Genomic DNA, 20,387 nt, shown 5'->3' with positions numbered 1-20,387 from the left:
AGGAACCACTGGCGGACACAGACATAAAAGGGGCCCTGTAATTGGCTGCTGAAGTCACAAGTCCCTCTCCATATAAATAGTGGACATGTTGTTATATCGCCATTTTGTCATACGGAGAGATTTGAGATAATTAGCTAAGTCAGATAATTTAGATAGATAGGGTCCTGTGTGGCTGGGAATTCCTCCTTCCAGCAGATCAATCATTTTTGCTATGAGTGAGGTCCAGACAGAGACAGCAGGGCATATTTCAGCATAGAACTATGTTATGAACTGATGAGATTGTGCTGCATGTAGGAGTACACCTTTCAAGCTCTAATTTTTTTCCATTACTGGGTAATAAAAGGGTTAGGGCTAGCTTGGTATTATCAGCTGGCCCTAATCCTGAAACGGGGTCACACCAATATTACACATGACCGCCATGAATTTCTAGTGAAGTATTTAAAAAAACACAACACCCAGAATAAAGTCCTTTAAATTAAATAAACACACAATTTTTTAATGTTCTAAATTAAACTATACTTACCATCACGCCCATCCAGCTGAAGCCAACGATCTCCTGCAATAAAAGAAAAATAATAAAGCAACCTCATCCTTACCTTTCCATGGTTCCCAGGACAGCTTCAGCTCTGCTACATTCACATGACAGGCTGGATCGCAGCCGAAAGCTGCCATCCAGCTTGCCATGCCGCAGACACTGAGAAGCGCAGGCATGCTTGCGCTCCTCAGTGTCTGGCTGTGACGGCATCCAGATGAGCCGAGTTCATGTCCAATGAACTCAGCTCACCTCATGCACGTCACTGACAGCGTGGGAGAATTCTCCTGCGCTCAGCGCTTGAGCAGGAGAATTCTCCCACGCTGGGATGGCATTGAGATGACAGGCTGGATCGCAGCTGAGCGCTGCCATCCAGTTTTTCATCCTTCAGAGACACTGCAGAGCTCAAGCACCGTTCCCATCGATTTGGGCAATTTTTGACCTTCTGCAGACCGCCGGGGGGGACTGCCAGAAAATGCTCGAGTTTCCCATAGACTTACTTTGGGCTCGAAGCTCGGGTCGAGCACATTGGAATACTCGGGTGCTCGACCCGAGCTTCGAGCACCCGAGCATTTTAGTGCTCGCTCATCACTATTTACAACGCATGGGACTAGGTTTTTAAATATCTCCCTATACAAGTTTTGTGTTCCTGTATTATCACATAAAATAGATCTTAATGCCATGCACAATGCATAAGCTAACTGCAGTTGAGCTATGGAGTTGGTTCTACACATCCGAATAGGCACCCTTGCCCTCTCTCAAATGTCATGAAGCTGGAACAAATCTCTCAGTTGATGTCGGGTAGAGTTCTGAAAAATCCCAGACATGAGAGCCACAGATTGAGAAGGCACAGCTGTATATTTTTTAGATTACACCACCTTTATTGTTACATACTGTTGAAGATTCATATGTTCACGTCTGTTTATTAGAATAATACAGCATGCAACACTTTTTGTAAAATGTGTTATCCATTAGTTTTTGAGCTATCATATTATTGTAATTAGATACAGTTTTATGACTGGCTATTCAAACTAATATGTTGGCTTTCTGTAATACCACCTTGACAATGAACGGCACAGAGAGGGGCAATACTTATACCTCAAGTTTTGTATTTATTGTATTTTTAGTGGTATGTAAGCCCATTTATAGATATTTAGCTTAGTTAGACTTCCACCTTATGGCTGTATTTTACTTTGTACCTGGCACTTTACTTCTGATCCTATAATTAAGACTCATTCAGAAGACTATAAAATACGGTCCAAGTACGGACTACAATGCACAGACTGGCTGCGGATCTCCTGACTGGAACTTTACAGCATATACAAGTCTGTCACTTCTGGGTCAGGAGACTTGCAGCCAGACCGCGTATAGCGAATGTCTGAATAAGGCTTTATACTGTGACTGCACTTCCGATCACTGCCTCTTGTCACGTTTGCTGCTTTAATGCGATGCAAACTCCTTGTTTTTAATGTTCTTTTAAATATCATATGAAATAAAGATTGTTATATGTAAACTGAAAGAGAACCTGTCAGGTCTCATAATCGTCAGAAACCATCACTGTAGCTTTATAAAAGCTGATCACAATATTCGAATAAAGCCTTTGAAGTTCCACAGTAAAGTTTCTATGTTGTAAAATATGCACTTTTAATTTGCAACTAGGCATGTGAAAATGAGCCCAGAAATCTCAAGCATGTGCGATATACTGTATGTCAGCGGTTCTGCCAGGAATTAGACTAGAGGGCGTCAGTTATGTCCAGCAAGGTGGCTTGATTAGAGGATCCAATGCAGAATTAGTCCGGGGAAAAATTATGCTGTCCGGACTAGTTCTGGCTCATTTACATATGCCAAGCTGCCAATATAAAGTGCTTTTTTTTAATAAGAAAAACTAGAAACACTATTGTCAAACTTAAAGGTTTAATTAGAATGCAGAATATATAATACTATAGTGGTTAGAGTTCACTTTAAAAGGAATCTGTCAGCAGTACTTCACACCCCAAACTATTTATATGTGCATGTAGCTGTTTCAATGTCCAGCAATATCTTTACATGGCCAGCCAATTCTTCCATTACTGAGAAATCAGTGTTTGAATTGATATTCAAATGTTTATGGTAAGTCTGAAGGCTTTGTCACTCCAGCTCTATTCCCTGCCCAGTGTCACTGCCTCCTCCTGCCCACGGCTCCTTAGCTTGAAATTACATAGCATAGAGGTTGTCAGTCAAGCAGGAAGCAGCGCTGGGTAGAGACTGGAGCTGGAGTGACAGAGGTTTCAGACCTACAATCTTCATTTGTATATCAATTCAAATGCTGATTTCTCAGTAATAAGCAACAGACTGGCCAAAGATATTGCTGGACTTATCTTTGAAATAGCTACATGGGCACATAAATGCAGATAAACCGTTTGAGGGGTGTGAAATCCTGCTGGCAGATTCCCTACACTAACTGTAGTGTTTAATTGTGTATAGGTCCATAGAATACTCCACACCTGCAGAATCCGTTGTTTACTCAATTTTATTTCATCAATTACCTATTCAGAACGCAGCACTAATTGCTTGGTGCTAAAATACATGTGATAATATTTTTTTTCCTTCTGCTACATTCTGTCCTGTCCTGAAAATCTCTTCTACTAAAAACATAAAATACATCCATCCAATCATTGCACATATACTATTTCCAATCAGTGCTCAAATAGATAAATCCTTATTAGTCTCCTTCAACTAGCTAAGTAGTTTATTGCATGCATAATCAAAGATATTACCTGTTTTACTCAGTCTATGCTCACATGTAGTGCTTTTTATCTTTGCATGAAAAACACAGGCTATGGCCAAAAAAAGAGAGCACAAATTATGTGCTATTTTGACTTATTTTTTATGCTTGGACAGTTTGAGCTCAATGGGGTATAACGGCAGTAAAAAGGCTGAAAGAACGGACATTCTGTGTTTTTTAAGATGCACCGCAGGTCAAAAAATCCAAGAAAAAACTGTGGTAATGAGATTTTAGAAATCTCATTCATTTTGCTGGTTAAATACCACATAAAAGCACTACGTCTGAATAAGCCTTTATAACAAGCGTGCCCAAGCCATGGACAGTATTTAGGATTAGATTTCTAAAATCGTTTTGCTGCAATACTAGTAAAAAAAAGTCATGTTAAAACTGCACTGTCTACAGTTTAAACTCTGAGCTGAATAATCAAATACTAATACATCTCTATAGTGGCAACAGCTCCCTTTTTTTGATTTTCCATTTAATTTTTTTTTTTAGACATCCAGAATTTTAGAATTTTTCTATATTACTATGATTAAATGGACTGTCCCATACCTTGATACTTAGGACCTACTAGGACATCAATGTTAGATCAGTGGGGTCTAACACGGTCACAGATCCTATTCACTCGAATATAGCTGAGCTATGATTCTTGGCAATTACCACTAAACAGTGTACGAGCCTTCTGTTTTTACAGTGGCTACGTCTAGTCCCGGATACTGATGATCTATCCTGCCAAGATCAAATTATATATATATTTTTTTTAGTTGAAATGATTGGCCAAATAGAATCTACCTATTGTCTTGATTCCCTGACAAACTCTGTTCATAGTGTCAAACCTGCTTCATGCCATCATTGTTATTCTAGCTTCTGCTTCATTCTTGACCCTCTGTCCAAATTCAACCTAAACTTCATTTTTCACTTGTTTCTGTAGAACTCCCAGCCTTGATGACCAAGTTCCCCCTTTCTCTTTGCAACTTTCGTAAGTCTCTGATGCTTCTCACTGCCCAGACTGCCAGCTCCCTCAGAACATGATAACCCCTAACTTTCCTATCAAAGGCTCCTCCTGATGCACTATCCATCTCATCTATTTCTTCCTCGAATTCTTTTTTTAGGCCCATTTCTGTTCCAAGTTGCTCTAGTTGGGACCTCAAAGCTGAAACTTGTGCTAGAATGCTATGAAGACCACTATGAAGAGCATCCTCTCCTTGCAACAGGCTGTTGCCCTGTTCTTCTATCACTCTGATCAGTCTTCTCTCGAATTCCAAATAAGAAGTTATATTAGCAAGTAGTCTCTGTTCCATTGCCATCTCTGTCCAGGTGGCTGAATCCATTGACGAGTTTCCTCCAGGAAGATCATAGTGAGTTAAATGGTGAAGTCCATGCGCTTCCACCTGTGATGAAAAAAAATAAGATTCATTCTATATTTTGTAGGTCTAACTTTAAATCAGTGTTTCTCAACCTGCAAGGGACTATGTGCGGAACGTTCAAGGAGTGCCAAGGAGCATCATCGCTTGTTCGCTGGGGTTAAGAAGAGGAGATTGCTGTTTCTGTTTTGATTTTTAGCATTTTAACACTTGCAGCTGTTTCATATATTTTATATTTGATCAACCACTTTCCCTTCTTGCTTAAGATCTCTAAATGGGTAGCTTGGGCTCTGATATGAGATATGCATATAAATAGGCACGAGTGGCTGTAATTAATGGTTAAAAATGACCACTCGTAGCAAGGAAGTACTTGGCTTGAAAAACTTAACAAACAAATCCTGCCCTAAACCGTAAATCAGGTAAGTCATGTTATACTTTGGGACAGTTTACTATTCTCATCTATTAAAGTTAATCAAAAAGATTCAAAGGTCCCTGGTCCAGGGGCCATGTCAGTAATCTGTGTTTACGGGACTAGACCTACCTGCTGGCATCCCCCGTTGCCTGTTTTGATTAATAGTCCGCCGTGACTTCATTGCTGCAGTGCAATGCAAGTATGACATAGTGCCAGGCCTACTAATCAAAAGAGACGAAGAAGATACCGGCAGGTTACAGAAGGTTGGCAGGGGCCTAGTCTGGCGGCCACAGATTATAATTAGTAGTTACTAATGTTGCTGCTGTACCAGGGTCTTGTAAATCTTTTTGCTCCACTCTAATATCTATTTAGAATAATAAGGTAGACTAATACTTTGTCAAAACTAGGAAATTTTGTTATATAGATACTATGAGGGGATTTACATGCTAATATTTTTGCTTTATCTATAATATAACCGGGGATGTGTGTCTCTGTCTGAAGCCTTTGTAGACTGCGCTTGCGCAACGCGCAGTCTGGCTCCACACAGAAGCACACATCCAGCCGTTACAGGTAAGAGGAGTGTATGGCGCCGGAGATCGCAGAATGCATAGACACTGAACGCATATCGCGATCTCCGGCGCCATTCTTAGATACTTACCTGACCGGGAGGAGCGTTGCCGCGGCGCTTCTCTCTTCGCCGGAGACCGGGACAGGAGTGAGGCGTCAGATCGGCGCATGCGCATAGCGCTATCCGGCGCCATTTTACTGAAGACACATTTGCAGTGTGTCTTCAGAAAAATGGCGCCGGACAGCTCGGTGCTCCAGTGCCGCACTCCTGCCCCAGCCTCCGGCAGAACAGGACACTGCAGCTGGAGCACATGGAAGAAATGTGAGTATAAGTGTTTATTTTTTTGTATGTGTGTACAGCATGAAAAGGATGAGGGGGCCACACATACCAGGATTGTGGGATGAGGGGTACCACACATGCCAGGATCGGGGGGTGAGGGGACCATGCATACCAGGATTGGGGGGTGAGGGGTACCACACATACCAGGATTGGGGGGCAAGGGGACCATGCATACCAGGATAAGGATGAGGGGTGTCATGCATACTAGGATGAGAGATTGGGTGCCATGCATACCAGGTTTCTGGGATGAGGAGGCCATACATACCAGAATTGGGATGAGGGGTGCAATGCATACCAGGATGAGGGATACCATACATACCAGGATAGGGATGAGGGGTGCCATGGATACCAGGATAGGGATGAGGGGTACCATGTATACCAGGATGGGAATGAGGAGTGCCATGCATACCAGAATAGGGATGAGGAGTGCCATGCATACAAGGATGGGGGTGAGGGAGCCATACATACCAGGATTGGGGATGAGGGGTACCATGCATACCGGGATTGGGGATGAGGGGTGCCATGCATACCGGGATTGGGGATGAGGGGTGCCATGCATACCAGGATTGGGGGTGAGGGGTGCAATGCATACCAGGATTGGGGGTGAGGGGTGCCATGCATACCGGGATTGGGGGTGTGGGGTGCCATGCATACCAGGATGAGGGATACCATACATACCAGAATAGGGATGAGGAGTACCACACATACCAGGATAGGGATGAGGAGTACCACACATACCAGGATTTGGTGTGAGGGGTGCCATGCCTTCCAGGATTGTGGGTGAGGGGTTCCATGCCTTCCAGGATTGTGGGTGAGGGGTGCCATGCATACCGGGATTGGGGATGAGGGGTGCCATGCATATCGGGATTGGGGATGAGGGGTGCCATGCATACCGGCATTGGGGGTGAGGGGTGCAATGCATACCGGGATTGGGGGTGAGGGGTGCCATGCATACCGTGATTGGGGGTGCGGGGTGCCATGCATACCAGGATGAGGGATACAATACATACCAGGATAGGGATGAGGAGTACCAGACATACCAGGATAGGGATGAGGAGTACCACACATACCAGGATTTGGGATGAGGGGTGCCATGCCTTCCAGGATTGTGGGTGAGGGGTGCCATGCCTTCCAGGGTTGTGGGTGAGGGGTGCCATGCATACCAGGATTGTGGATGAGGGGAGCCATGCATACCGGGATTGGGGATGAGGGGTGCCATGCATACCGGGATTGGGGATGAGGGGTGCCATGCATACCGGGATTGGGGATGAGGGGTGCCATGCATACCGGGATTGGGGGTAAGGGGTGCAATGCATACCGGGATTGGGGGTGAGGGGTGCCATGCATACTGGGATTGGGGGTGTGGGGTGCCATGCATACCAGGATGAGGGATACCATACATACCAGAATAGGGATGAGGAGTACCACACATACCAGGATAGGGATGAGGAGTACCACACATACCAGGATTTGGTGTGAGGGGTGCCATGCCTTCCAGGATTGTGGGTGAGGGGTTCCATGCCTTCCAGGATTGTGGGTGAGGGGTGCCATGCATACAAGGATTGGGGATGAGGGGTGCCATGCATACCGGGATTGGGGATGAGGGGTGCCATGCATACCGGGATTGGGGATGAGGGGTGCCATGCATACCGGGATTGGGGGTGAGGGGTGCAATGCATACCGGGATTGGGGGTGAGGGGTGCCATGCATACCGGGATTGGGGGTGCGGGGTGCCATGCATACCAGGATGAGGGATACAATACATACCAGGATAGGGATGAGGAGTACCACACATACCAGGATAGGGATGAGGAGTACCACACATACCAGGATTTGGGATGAGGGGTGCCATGCCTTCCAGGATTGTGGGTGAGGGGTGCCATGCCTTCCAGGGTTGTGGGTGAGGGGTGCCATGCATACCAGGATTGGGGATGAGGGGAGCCATGCATACCGGGATTGGGGATGAGGGGTGCCATGCATTTCAGGATTGTGGGTGAGGGGTGCCATGCCTTCCAGGACTGTGGGTGAGGGGTGCCATGCATACCAGGATTGGGGATGAGGGGTGCCATGCATACCGGGATTGGGGATGAGGGGTGCCATGCATACCGGGATTGGTGATGAGGGGTGCCATGCATACCGGGATTGGGGGTGAGGGGTGCCATGCATACTGGGATTGGGGGTGAGGGGTGCCATGCATACCGGGATTGGGGATGAGGGGTGCCATGCATACCGGGATTGGGGGTGAGGGATGCCATGTGTTAGAACCTTGCTGTTAGGTTTTTTTTCCTTTGCTGGTCACATGACCTTGTTGGCCTATTTAATCCTGCTCCGCCCTTCTGGCTTTGCTGGACTTCCTTGTATATCTACTTTCTAGCTAGCCGGTGCTCTGTATTTAACTCTGTTAGTTTGCTTGGTCTACGGACCTCTATGTTCTATCTATTTTGTTTGTTCGTCTGTCTGCTACTATTTCTGTTAGGAGGTGTCCCATATTCCTCCCAGTCCTTAGTACTTGTAGGGATTCCCTCCCCACATCTATAGGTCTCCGTACAGACTAGATTAGGACTTTAGCAGGTCTGATCGCAGGATCAGGTTCCCTGTTACATCGTAGGGATTCAGCTGAGTCCTATAGTAGGGACAGATCTCCTCTCTTTCCTTAGCTTTGGTAGCAGAACATAACAGTAAGTCCAGCCTGCAAATTCTCTAAGGAAAGATTTTTTTTGTTCCATCATGGTGTCGGTTCAGGATTTGGCTAAACACCTGCAGGGACTCTCTCTGGAAGTGGCCGAGCTCCGTCAGCACGTGAGTAACTGTCCTGGAGCATATTTCTTGGAGCCTAAGGTATGTTTGCCGGATTTATTTTTTGGTGAACATCGAGAATTTTTTTCATTTAAAAATGCTTGCTTATTGTATTTTCGTTTGAGACCCAAGTCCTCTGGGGATGAATCCCAGCGCGTAGGGTTCATAATGTCACTTTTGCGCAAAGAGCCTCAGGAGTGGGCCTTTTCTTTGCAACCTAGTGATACATGCTTCAGATCAGTGGATAGTTTTTTTTCTGCTTTAGGACTATTATATGATGATCCTGACCGTGTGGCATCAGCTGAGACTGAGTTGAGACGTTTAAAACAAGGATCAGGTAATGTGGAAAAATATTGTACTCATTTTCGTCGTTGGTCCACTCAAACAGGGTGGAACGATTCTGCTCTGAAAAGTCTATTTCTTGCTGGGCTCAGTGAAAGGGTTAAAGACCTGCTAATTGCTTATCCTACACCTGAGGATTTGCAACAGGCTATGCAATTAGCTATACGGGTGGATAGAAGACTGCATGCTAGGGTTAATGAGAGCAAATCCTCTGCTATGTCAGTTTCTGGTTATGATAATGTGTGTACTAACAGTGGTGAACCGATGGAGATTGGATCGGTGGCACCTCGCTCTCAAGAAAAAGACCGTCGTTTTTCGGAAGGCTTGTGTTTCTATTGCGGAAAATCTGGTCATTTGAATAAAGGCTGTGAGCTTCGTATGAAGAAAGAAAAAAAAATGGTCAGTCACGCCCGTATTGCCTGTTTAAATTCCAAGGGTATATTTTTAGCTGCTTCCACGATTGCTCAGGAAAAATTAATGGAATTTCGGGTGTTTGTTGATTGCGGGTCTACACTGAATGTAATTGATGGGGGATTCGTGGAAAAACTCAATTTAAAACCTGAACCTTTATCATCCCCCATTGCTGTGGTTTCTGTGGATGGCTCCCCTTTGAAGAATATTACTCTCAAGGTCAGTGAATTTCCTCTCACTATTAATGGTGTTCACCATGAGAAATTGGATTTGGTAGTGTTGAATAACTTGCCTTCTCCAGTAATATTGGGTTTGCCCTGGTTAAAATTTCACAATCCTGTACTGGATTGGTCTACCAGTGAAATTAAATCCTGGAGCCATAAATGTTATGACAAGTGTTGTAACGGGCGTATTGCAGCTTTGGATAGGGGAGAATTGCCTGTTCCTATTCAGGATTTTTGGAGAGTTTTTTCTGAGAAAGAATCGCAGGTTTTGCCTCCCCATAGAGACTATGATTGTTCTATTGAATTTGTCCCTGGAGCGACTCTTCCTAAAAGTCGTTTATTTAACCTTACTATTCCTGAGAGGAAGGCTTTGGAGGAATACATACAGACAAGTTTGGCCGCCGGTCACATTAGGCCCTCTAAGTCTCCTGTGGCGGTTGGATTTTTTTTTGTAAAAAAAAAGGACGGCGGTTTACGTCCTTGTCTGGATTTTCGTGAGATTAACAAAATTACGGTACGCAATCCTTACCCACTGCCATTGATTCCTGATCTGTTTAACCAGTTATTGGGGGCCAAGTGGTTCTCTAAAATTGACCTTAAGGGGGCATACAATCTGTTGCGCATGAAGGAGGGTGATGAATGGAAGACTGCTTTTAACACTCCTGTGGGTCATTTTGAGAATCTGGTTATGCCTTTTGGTCTTACTAATGCTCCTGCATTTTTTCAGAATCTGATTAATGACATCCTTAGACCTTTGATCGGTAAAAATGTGGTTGTGTATTTGGATGACATTTTGATTTATTCGCCAGATCTGGAGTCTCATTGGCGGAGCGTGCGTGAGGTATTACAGTTATTAATGGACAATTCGCTTTTTGCTAAGCTGGAGAAATGTGAGTTCGCTGTACAGAGAATTAGTTTTTTGGGCTACATTATCTCCAGCAAAGGTTTTGAGATGGATCCGGTTAAGGTTCAGGCTGTGCAGGAATGGCCTAGGCCTATTGGTTTGAAATCGATACAGAGGTTTTTGGGTTTCGCCAATTACTATAGAAAATTCATAAAAAAATTTTCTAGTATTGTCAAACCTCTGACTGATCTCACCAGGAAAGGTGCTGATGCGGTTCAGTGGTCTTCTGAGGCCATTGAAGCTTTTGTGTATCTCAAGGAGAGGTTCACCTCTGCTCCCATCCTTATGCAGCCTGATGTTACTAGGCCATTTTTGGTTGAGGTTGATGCTTCCTCTGTGGGGGTTGGCGCAGTATTGTCTCAGGATAACGGGGATGGATTACAGCCCTGTTAGAGATGAGCGTTGTTCTACTCGAACTGTTCGCCAATCTCAAATTCGAGCTGTTTTGGGCGGTGTTCGAGCCGGTCGGCGAACACGAACAATTTGAGAAAAATTCGGCTGTTCGAGGTTATGTTCGATAACTGTTCGTGCACCAAAATCATAACTGGATTTTTTCTCAGTAATGATGAAAATTAATGTTAATACGCAGTTTGAGTGTACAGCGGGGCGGGGGGAGGGGCAGGGGATGGATCTCTGCAGGAACAATGAAGATCTCCATTTTTTTTTCTCTTTCCCGCATTTGCAGTGGGGAGGTGCAATCTGTCAGCCTATCAGCAGCGCACACACGGAGCGAAGTGCTTTTTTTCACACAAGCAAGGGCATGTGTGATTGGCAGTGTATGTCACATGTCCTTGCCCTATAAGACCAAGCCATTTTCCCCGTCGCCACCATTTTCTCACTGCTGCAGCTGCGTGTTAGACGGCACCGCTGTTGCTGTGTGCGCTATACCTTGTTAATTTCAAGCCAATTTTCGCACAAATATACAGATAGCTTGGGAGTAGGGAATAGTTGTGATTGCAGTCCTTTTAAGGACTAGGTTACAGCATTTCCTACGACTTTTATCAGGCAGGTCTGTGCTCTTAAATAGATAGATTGTGGGAGTAAAGACTAATTGTAATTGGAGTCCTTTTCAGGACTAGGTTACATCAGTTCCTATCAGTTTTTGCCAGGCAGGTCTGTGCCAGTGCTGTGCAAGTTTTTTTCACAGCATTTGGCTGAATCTAGCAAAGCTAATCCTTTTTGGCCTATTGCAGAGTGTGTTAGTCAGTGGAGTAGCCTATCTGTGTTGCAAGATATACCACCTGTGTATAGAATACCAATTTTTTTACTGCACCTAGTGAAGTAAAATCTTTTGGGCATAGCATCATTCTATTAGTCCATCTATACTGACCTCCATCAGGTTGCAAACTGAATATAATTTTTTTCTGCATCTACCTCTGAAAAAATATTTGGGCTTCTAGCAGTGTGTGGGACTTGGTCTATTAGTCCATCTATACTGACCTCCATCAGGTTGCAAATTAAAAATAATTTTTTTCTTCATTTAGCTCTGAAAAAATATTTGGGCTTCTAGCAGTGTGTGGGACTTGTTCTATTAGTCCTTCTATACTGACCTCCAGCAGGTTGCAAATTGAATATAATTTTTTTCTGCATCTAGCTCTGAAAAAATATTTGGGCTTCTAGCGGTGTGTGGGACTTGGTCTATTAGTCCATCTATACTGACCTCCATCAGGTTGCAAATTAAAAATAATTTTTTTCTGCATCTAGCTCTGAAAAAATATTTGGGCTTCTAGCAGTGTGTGGGACTTGGTCTATTAGTCCATCTATACTGACCTCCATCAGGTTGCAAATTAAAAATAATTTTTTTCTTCATTTAGCTCTGAAAAAATATTTGGGCTTCTAGCAGTGTGTGGGACTTGTTCTATTAGTCCTTCTATACTGACGTCCAGCAGGTTGCAAATTGAATATAATTTTTTTCTGCATCTAGCTCTGAAAAAATATTTGGGCTTCTAGCGGTGTGTGGGACTTGGTCTATTAGTCCATCTATACTGACCTCCATCAGGTTGCAAATTAAAAATAATTTTTTTCTGCATCTAGCTCTGAAAAAATATTTGGGCTTCTAGCAGTGTGTGGGACTTGGTCTATTAGTCCATCTATACTGACCTCCATCAGGTTGCAAATTAAAAATAATTTTTTTCTGCATCTAGCTCTGAAAAAATATTTGGGCTTCTAGCAGTGTGTGGGACTTGGTCTATTAGTCCATCTATACTGACCTCCATCAGGTTGCAAATTAAAAATAATTTTTTTCTTCATTTAGCTCTGAAAAAATATTTGGGCTTCTAGCAGTGTGTGGGACTTGTTCTATTAGTCCTTCTATACTGACCTCCAGCAGGTTGCAAATTGAATATAATTTTTTTCTGCATCTAGCTCTGAAAAAATATTTGGGCTTCTAGCGGTGTGTGGGACTTGGTCTATTAGTCCATCTATACTGACCTCCATCAGGTTGCAAATTAAAAATAATTTTTTTCTGCATCTAGCTCTGAAAAAATATTTGGGCTTCTAGCGGTGTGTGGGACTTGGTCTATTAGTCCATCTATACTGACCTCCATCAGGTTGCAAATTAAAAATAATTTTTTTCTGCATCTAGCTCTGAAAAAATATTTGGGCTTCTAGCAGTGTGTGGGACTTGGTCTATTAGTCCATCTATACTGACCTCCATCAGGTTGCAAATTGAATAAAAAAAATTTCTGCATCTAGCTCTGAAAAAATATTTGGGCTTCTAGCGGTGTGTGGGACTTGGTCTATTAGTCCATCTATACTGACCTCCATCAGGTTGCAAATTAAAAATAATTTTTTTCTGCATCTAACCCAGCCAATAGTTTTGGCCTAATACCACAGTTTGGCCACTCAGCTCTGCTCGGTTACCATCCATTGTTTTTTTGTGCAAACAACTCCAGAGTTGTGAATTAGTTAACCACCAAAATGAGTGGAAAAAGGCCTGCTGCTGGTGGAAAGGGGAATAGGCGTGTTGGGAAGGGGAAAAAAGGTTGTGTCCGTGGGTAGGTGCAGAAGAAAGACCATCTTCCAGCCAAACTAAAATGTCTACTTCTTTTAGCGGACAATGTGATAAGATCCCTTTCTTACGGCCACGCCAATCGCTACAAATTCCAGATGAGGCACAAAAACAGCAGGTGCTTCAACGGATATCAAGTGTTCCTTTAAGTGGGCTCTCCTCCACATCAACTTCAACATCACAAATACTCCAGTCCTCAAAGGTGTCACCCAAATCGCACTTGCTTCCTCACAGCTCCCAAATCTCCAGCTGCCCGTCTGAGTATGAGGTAGAACAGATGGTTGAGTCTGCAGAGCTGTTTACTCATACTATAGCCTGGGAATCAGAGGTCGACTCCAGCGCTTCTGTGAATCCAGACGAGGAAATGATCTGCACTGATGCCCAGAATCTTTATGAGTCGGATCCAGGACCAGACGCAGAAGGTTCTGACCATAATGTAGACCCTCATTCCCAAACTGTAACTCCTGTTGGTGGAGACAATGAGGAAGACGATGATAAGACTCAAATACCTGATTGGAGCGACAACTTTAGTTTTTTGTCAGGGCAGGAACAGGTTGGCTCTGAGGACGACGGGTGTGATAACGCACAGGGTGATGATGATGAGGTCGGAGATCCCACTTACTGTCAACCCACAGTCAGCCAAGAGATGAGGTCAGCAGAGGAGGTGGAGGAAGATGCTAGTGACGACGAGGTCAGGTTGCGCCTTCCTGGACAGAGACGTAGTACTGGAAGCACGTCAACAACTGCATCCTCAAACACAACTCTGCCTCTCACCACAAGTCGTGGTGGCTCTTCAGGTCGCATGGGTGCTAAGCCTTGCATAGCCTGGGCATTTTTTCAGATCGATAAAGATGACCCAACTCGTGTTATCTGTAACATTTGTCAGCAAAAGCTAAGTAGAGGCCAAAAAATACATAGTTTGAGTACTTCATGCATGAACCGGCACATGGACATGAAGCATAAGTTGCAGTGGGAAGCTCAGTGTGCTACAATGCGGTCTAGCCGGCCGGGCCAACCACCGTCTGCCATATCTTGTGCATCCGCGGCCTCTTCATCCTCTGTGACTGGGGGGACAGCAGTCACACCTGTTTTGGGGCGCAGACCTGCCACCTCTTTACCCGCAACAGCCAGCGTGATTGGCAGGTCATCATTTTCTTTGGAGGTGGTAACACCAGCTGGTCTTGAGCGCTGTCCGACATCGATAGCACCACCTTTGGATCAAGGCAACCGAACATGTCCGCCTGCATCTTCCTCACAGACCGGCAGTTTGCCGGGGACACCCTTATCAACCCCGTCTAAGCACAATAGCCAGCCCTCGGTCCCTCAGATGTGGACAAGTAAAAGACCATTTCCTCCTAGCCATGAGAAAGCTAAGAGGTTGAATTTCACCATCTGCAAGCTCTTGGCTACAGAAATGCTGCCTTTCCGCCTGGTGGACACAGAGGATTTTCGAGACCTTATGTCCGTCGCAGTGCCCCAGTACCAGATGCCCAGTCGGCACTACTTCTCAAAGAAAGGTGTGCCTGCGCTCCACCAGCATGTCGCACACAACATCACCGCTTCTTTGAGAAACTCTGTGTGTGACAGGGTGCATTTCACCACAGACACTTGGACGAGTAGGCATGGACAGGGGCGTTACATGTCGCTGACTGGGCACTGGGTAACTATGGTGACAGCAGGACAAGGGGCTGCTGTCCAAGTCTTGCCGTCCCCACGAGTTGTGCGTCAATCCTCTTTATGTCATTTTTCCTCCACTGCTTCTGCCTCCTCAACCTCCTCTCGGTCTTCCACCTGCACCCAAAGCCTGTCTGGTCATGCCACAAGCTTTCTAACTGCGCAGAAGGGATCCTGCACACCTCCTTACTATGCTGGCAGTAGGGCTCAACGTCATCAGGCGGTTTTTACATTGAAATGTCTGGGAAATGTGAGTCACACAGCTGAGGAGTTGTGGTCAGCTCTGGAGAACCAATTTCATGAATGGTTGTCTCCACTGGACCTGAAACCAGGGAAGGCCGTGTGCGACAATGCTGCAAACCTGGGTGCGGCCCTTCGCCGGGGCAATGTCACACACGTGCCTTGTATGGCTCACGTGTTGAACCTGGTTGTCCAGCAATTTTTAGCCCACTATCCCAGACTAGATGGCCTTCTGCAGAGGGCACGGTCGCTGTGTGCTCACTTCCGCCGTTCGCATCCCGCAGCTCAGCGACTTACATCTCTACAGAAGTCGTTGGGCCTGCCACTTTACCGGCTAAAATGCGATGTGCCTACCCGGTGGAATTCAACTCTGCACATGTTGCAGCGACTGTGGCAGCACCGACAAGCCCTGGTGCAATACGTTCTGACGTATAGCCTGGGCCAACGAGATTCAGAGGTGGGGCAAATCACGCTGGAGGAGTGGTCTCAGATCAGGGACCTATGCACCCTTCTGCACAGTTTTGAAATGGCGACGAAGATGTTTAGTGCTGACGATGCCATTATCAGCATGACTATTCCGGTGATTTACATGCTGGAGCACATGTTAAACAGAATTCGGAGTCAGGTGGTGGCACAAGAGGAGGTGGAGGAAGTAGAGGAGGAGGAGTTGTATGCGGAAGGGCTAACATCTGCAAGGTCCAGACGGTCGGCAGCACCAGGGCGGCAGGCATGTGAGGGTGGGGGAGATGATTTTACCAGGGCGCATGGTAGCAGCCAAACTAGTGAGGAAGGTGCAGGAGCCCAGGAAGAAGTGGAGGACGAACTGATGGAAGACTCATCAGATGAGGGAGACCTTGATCACATTTCTGTTGTGCGAGGTTGGGGGGAGAGGACAGAGGAAGGAAGCATGATTGTTACCTCGCCACCAACACAACAGGGACTTGGTGCTCCTGGATGCGCAACACACATGAGTGCCTTCTTGCTGCACTACCTGCAACATGACCCTCGAATTGTGAGAATTAGAAATAATCCTGACTACTGGGTTGCCACACTGTTAGATCCCCGGTACAAAAGTAAATTTGCAGAAATTATTCCTGCCATAGAAAGGGATGCACGCATGCAGGAGTATCAGCAGAGACTGTTGCAGAATCTTACATGTGCTTTTCCACAAAATACCAGTGGTGCACGTAGTGAATCTCACAGTTCCAACTTGCCAACCGTGGGACCGTCAAGTGTTCAGCACTCAAACCGTAACAGAACCACAGTATCTGCTGGTAACATCAATTTTGCGGAATCATTTCACCACTTTTTTAGCCCATCCTTTGCAAGGCCACAGGAGACAAGAAGTCTGACACATAGTCAACGCCTAGAGACGATGGTACAGGAGTATCTCCAAGTAAACATTGAAGCCACGACTGTGTCACTGGACCCTTGCTCTTTTTGGGCTTCCAATCTGGATAAATGGCCGGAGCTAGCCACTTACGCCTTGGAGATCTTGTCATGCCCCGCAGCCAGCGTTCTGTCTGAACGTGTGTTCAGCGCTGCTGGTGGTGTGCTGACAGATAAGCGCACGCGGCTCTCCACTGATAATGTAGACAGACTCACGTTCATAAAGATGAACAAATCATGGATCCGAAACGACTTTTCTACCCCTGTGTCATCCTGGGGAGAGTAAAAGCTTGATGATTGGTTAAAATCACCCTACCAACCGTTTTAAGCTTTCAAATTACTAATCATGTTTATCTGTATCTTGACTGGAAAATAATTTGGGCTTTGTAGCAGTGTGCAGCACTGATCCTATTAGGCCATCTATAATAAGCTTCACCAGATTTAAAATTAAAAATAATTTTTAGCTGCATCTAGCCCGGAAAATAATTTTGGGGCTCCGAGATGCGCAAGACACATAAGTGCCTTCTTGCTGCACTACCTGCAGCATGACCCTCATATTGTCAGAATTCGAAGTAATCATGACTACTGGGTTGCCACACTCTTAGATCCCCCAAACTTTTCGATCAACCTTTTCATTTTAATAAAGACCAAAAAAATGGTCATTTTTGAAATTATAAGCATTAGCAGGTTGTTAGAAACTGAAATCAAACAGTTTTCAACTCAAAACTTTATTCTAGGTGATGTTACATTTTCACATAGGACCCCTTGTTCGAAAGGAGCTTCTGAACTCTCTCGTCCATTGAATTTGTCAGGTTTTGGATGGTTTCTGCTTCAATTGTTTTGCATGAGGACAGAATACCCTCCCAGAGCTGTTGCTTAGATGTGAACTGCCTCCCGCCATCATAGACACTCCTTTTAATGATGCTCCAAAGGTTCTGAATGGGGTAGAGGTCAGGGGAGCATGGGGGTCACACCATAAGTTTGTCCCCTTTTATGCCCATATCAGCCAGAGATGCAGATGTTTTATGTGCAGCATGAGATGGTGCATTATCATGCAGAAAAATGATCTTGCTGTGAAATACACGGTTCTTCTTCTTGAACCATGGCAGGAAGTGCTGTTTGAGAAAATCCACATACATTATGGAGTTCATCTTTAGCGCCTTCAGGCATCCTAAAGGGGCCGACAATCTCTCTCCCCATGATTCCAGCCCAAAACATTACTCCACCTCCTCCTTGTTGGCGCTGTAGCCGTGTTTGCGTGGGGTGTCCATCAACCAGCCATCCTCCACTCCATTCATCTGGACCATCGAGCGCTGCACGGCACTCATCCGTGAACAAAACAGTTTTGAAATCAGTCTTCATGTAATGTTTGGCCCACTGGAGCCGTTTCTGCTTGTGTGAAGTGGATAGAGGAGGTCGACAGGATGGCGTATGCACAGCTGCAAACCTCTGAAGGACCCTGCATCTTGCTGTTCGGGGGACGTTGGAGGCACAAGCAGCTTCAAAAACTTGTCTGCTGCTATGACAAGGCTTTTTTGCCGCTGCTCTTTCAACCTGACGTAATTGCCTGTAGGAAAGAGTCCTCAATTTGCCCTTATCAGCACGCACACGTGTGTACTGTGAATCAGCTACATACTTCTTGATTGCCAAGACACTTCATCCTGATCATCGCACAATGTTGATTGTAGTCATGCCTTGACCTAAACACTCCACAATTTGTTGCTTCTCAGCAGCCGACACATCCTTTTTCTTTCCCATTTTGGCAGAAAATGTAGGCTGCTTAATAATGTGAGAGAGCCTTCTTAAGTAGTCTTGCCTTTCATTGGACACACCTGCCAAACTAATTAGCACAGGTGTCTGCAATTGCTTACAGTGATATAAAGAGCCCTGACACACATCACCATCAATGAGTTTAACTGACAAACAAACAAATTCTTCCCTTATCACTCCTAAACACTTTTTGCATAATAATTTGGAACGCGGTGTACATGTGCTTTTCCACAAAACACCAGTGGTTCACGTAGTGAATCTTACAGTTCCAACTTGCCAACCGTGGTCTGTATGGAATTGTTCAATAAAGGGCCCAAAATTAAGATAACATAGATGGGAGAGGTCTCTATGAATAGGAATTCCTAAGTATTTTATACCCTGTGAGGGCCAGGCAAAGGGAAAGTTGGACTGGATGGAATCCTATATGGATTTAGGGAGGGAGACATCGAGGGCCTCAGACTTCGCTGCATTGATTTTAAAATTTTACCATGTAACAAAGTGATCTATTTCAGCCATAACAGCAGGGATGGATATATGTGATTGAGTGATATATACTAGGACATCATCAGCAAATAGAGAGCACTTGTACTCGGTGCCTCCCACCTCAATCCACCTAATATTGGGGTTATGGCGAATTGATGAGAGCAGGTGCTCCGTCACTAGGATGTATAAGAGAGGGGACAGAGGACATCCCTGCCTTGTCCCATTGGTGATTGTGAAAGGTGATGAAAATGTTCTGACGCACCCCCTGGGCCTTGGGACACCCGGAGCCGGACCCTTTTTGGTGGATGCTGGTGGTTGTAGTCTTCGTGGCGGCGATCCGGTTCCGTGGCTCAGGGCGGTCAAACCAGTGGCGGAACTATTTATGTGGTTTTGATGTTTAAATGTCCGACTACGCCACCCGTGGATTGCGGTCAGAGTGAACCGCCGCTACAGGGCAGACCGCTAAGGCTGGTGTTGTGGGTGCAGCAGAGCGTAGCATAACTCCCCACGGGAGGAGTATAGCCTCAGGGCAGTGTATGCGGAGGATGGGGGTGATGGTGCAGGGCAGCAGCAGTAACGACACGGAGTCAGTGATGCAGTTCAGGGCCTTTACTCACAGTTCTTATTATCCAGACCACGTCTGCAGGTAACGGCTGCCCACGTCGTACTGTGCTCACCAGGTGAGGGGCTCAGACAACTCCCAGATAACTTTGGAGCGCTTCACAGGACCCCCTTTGTGTGTCCTTTGTCTGGCCTTTCTTACCAACACTTCTGTCCGGCTGCCTCGGGCCTCCTCTTGGTAAACTTGGCGCCAGTTTCCCTGACCCTATGTGGTGCCTTCCTAGCGGGTGGAGCAAGGGGCTGCGCCACATAAAATGTCAGAGCCTCCGGTTTCTAGCTGAGGGTCGTTTCCTGCCTCCACTAGTTCGGGGACCGGTCTCCCCCTTTGGCCTGACCCCTCCACGCAGGTGAATTCGGGCGTGCGGTGGCGACTCGCCCGTCCGCACCCCTGGGATCCCTTCATTCCTCGTTCCTGGAGCCTTCTCCGCTCCTCTTCCTTCCTTCTCCCTCTTGCAGGCCTGGGCCTCTGTTACTAGGCCCGCCTCCGGAGCAGAGCTCATGCAGAGCCCCTGCTCCCTGCCACTTCTGCTCAGACTTCTCTGCA

At 45.8% G+C, this 20,387-nt stretch overlaps 1 protein-coding gene across 3 annotated transcripts in view; it reads right to left on the bottom strand.

Annotated features, from left to right (window-relative positions):
• Positions 1-1,434: 1,434 nt before the first annotated feature.
• Positions 1,435-20,387, bottom strand: part of CNTF (ciliary neurotrophic factor) — a 177,428-nt gene continuing 158,475 nt past the window's right edge. For 2 of the 3 annotated variants that reach the window (XM_073686140.1, XM_073686141.1), the window contains exon 3: positions 1,436-4,687. In XM_073686140.1, the coding sequence (XP_073542241.1) occupies positions 4,205-4,687 (483 nt within the window). In that variant the 3' untranslated portion in view covers positions 1,436-4,204. Of the gene's footprint in view, positions 4,688-20,387 lie in introns of all 3 variants that reach the window. The other variant, XM_073686138.1, reaches the window with a different exon arrangement.

The sequence above is a fragment of the Phyllobates terribilis genome, unplaced genomic scaffold (genome assembly GCF_046119375.1).
Source record: "Phyllobates terribilis strain yellow unplaced genomic scaffold, ASM4611937v1 Scaffold_5__5_contigs__length_657084704, whole genome shotgun sequence".
In the NCBI taxonomy this organism is placed as follows: domain Eukaryota; kingdom Metazoa; phylum Chordata; class Amphibia; order Anura; family Dendrobatidae; genus Phyllobates; species Phyllobates terribilis.
This window is presented reverse-complemented; position numbering and strand designations above follow the sequence as displayed.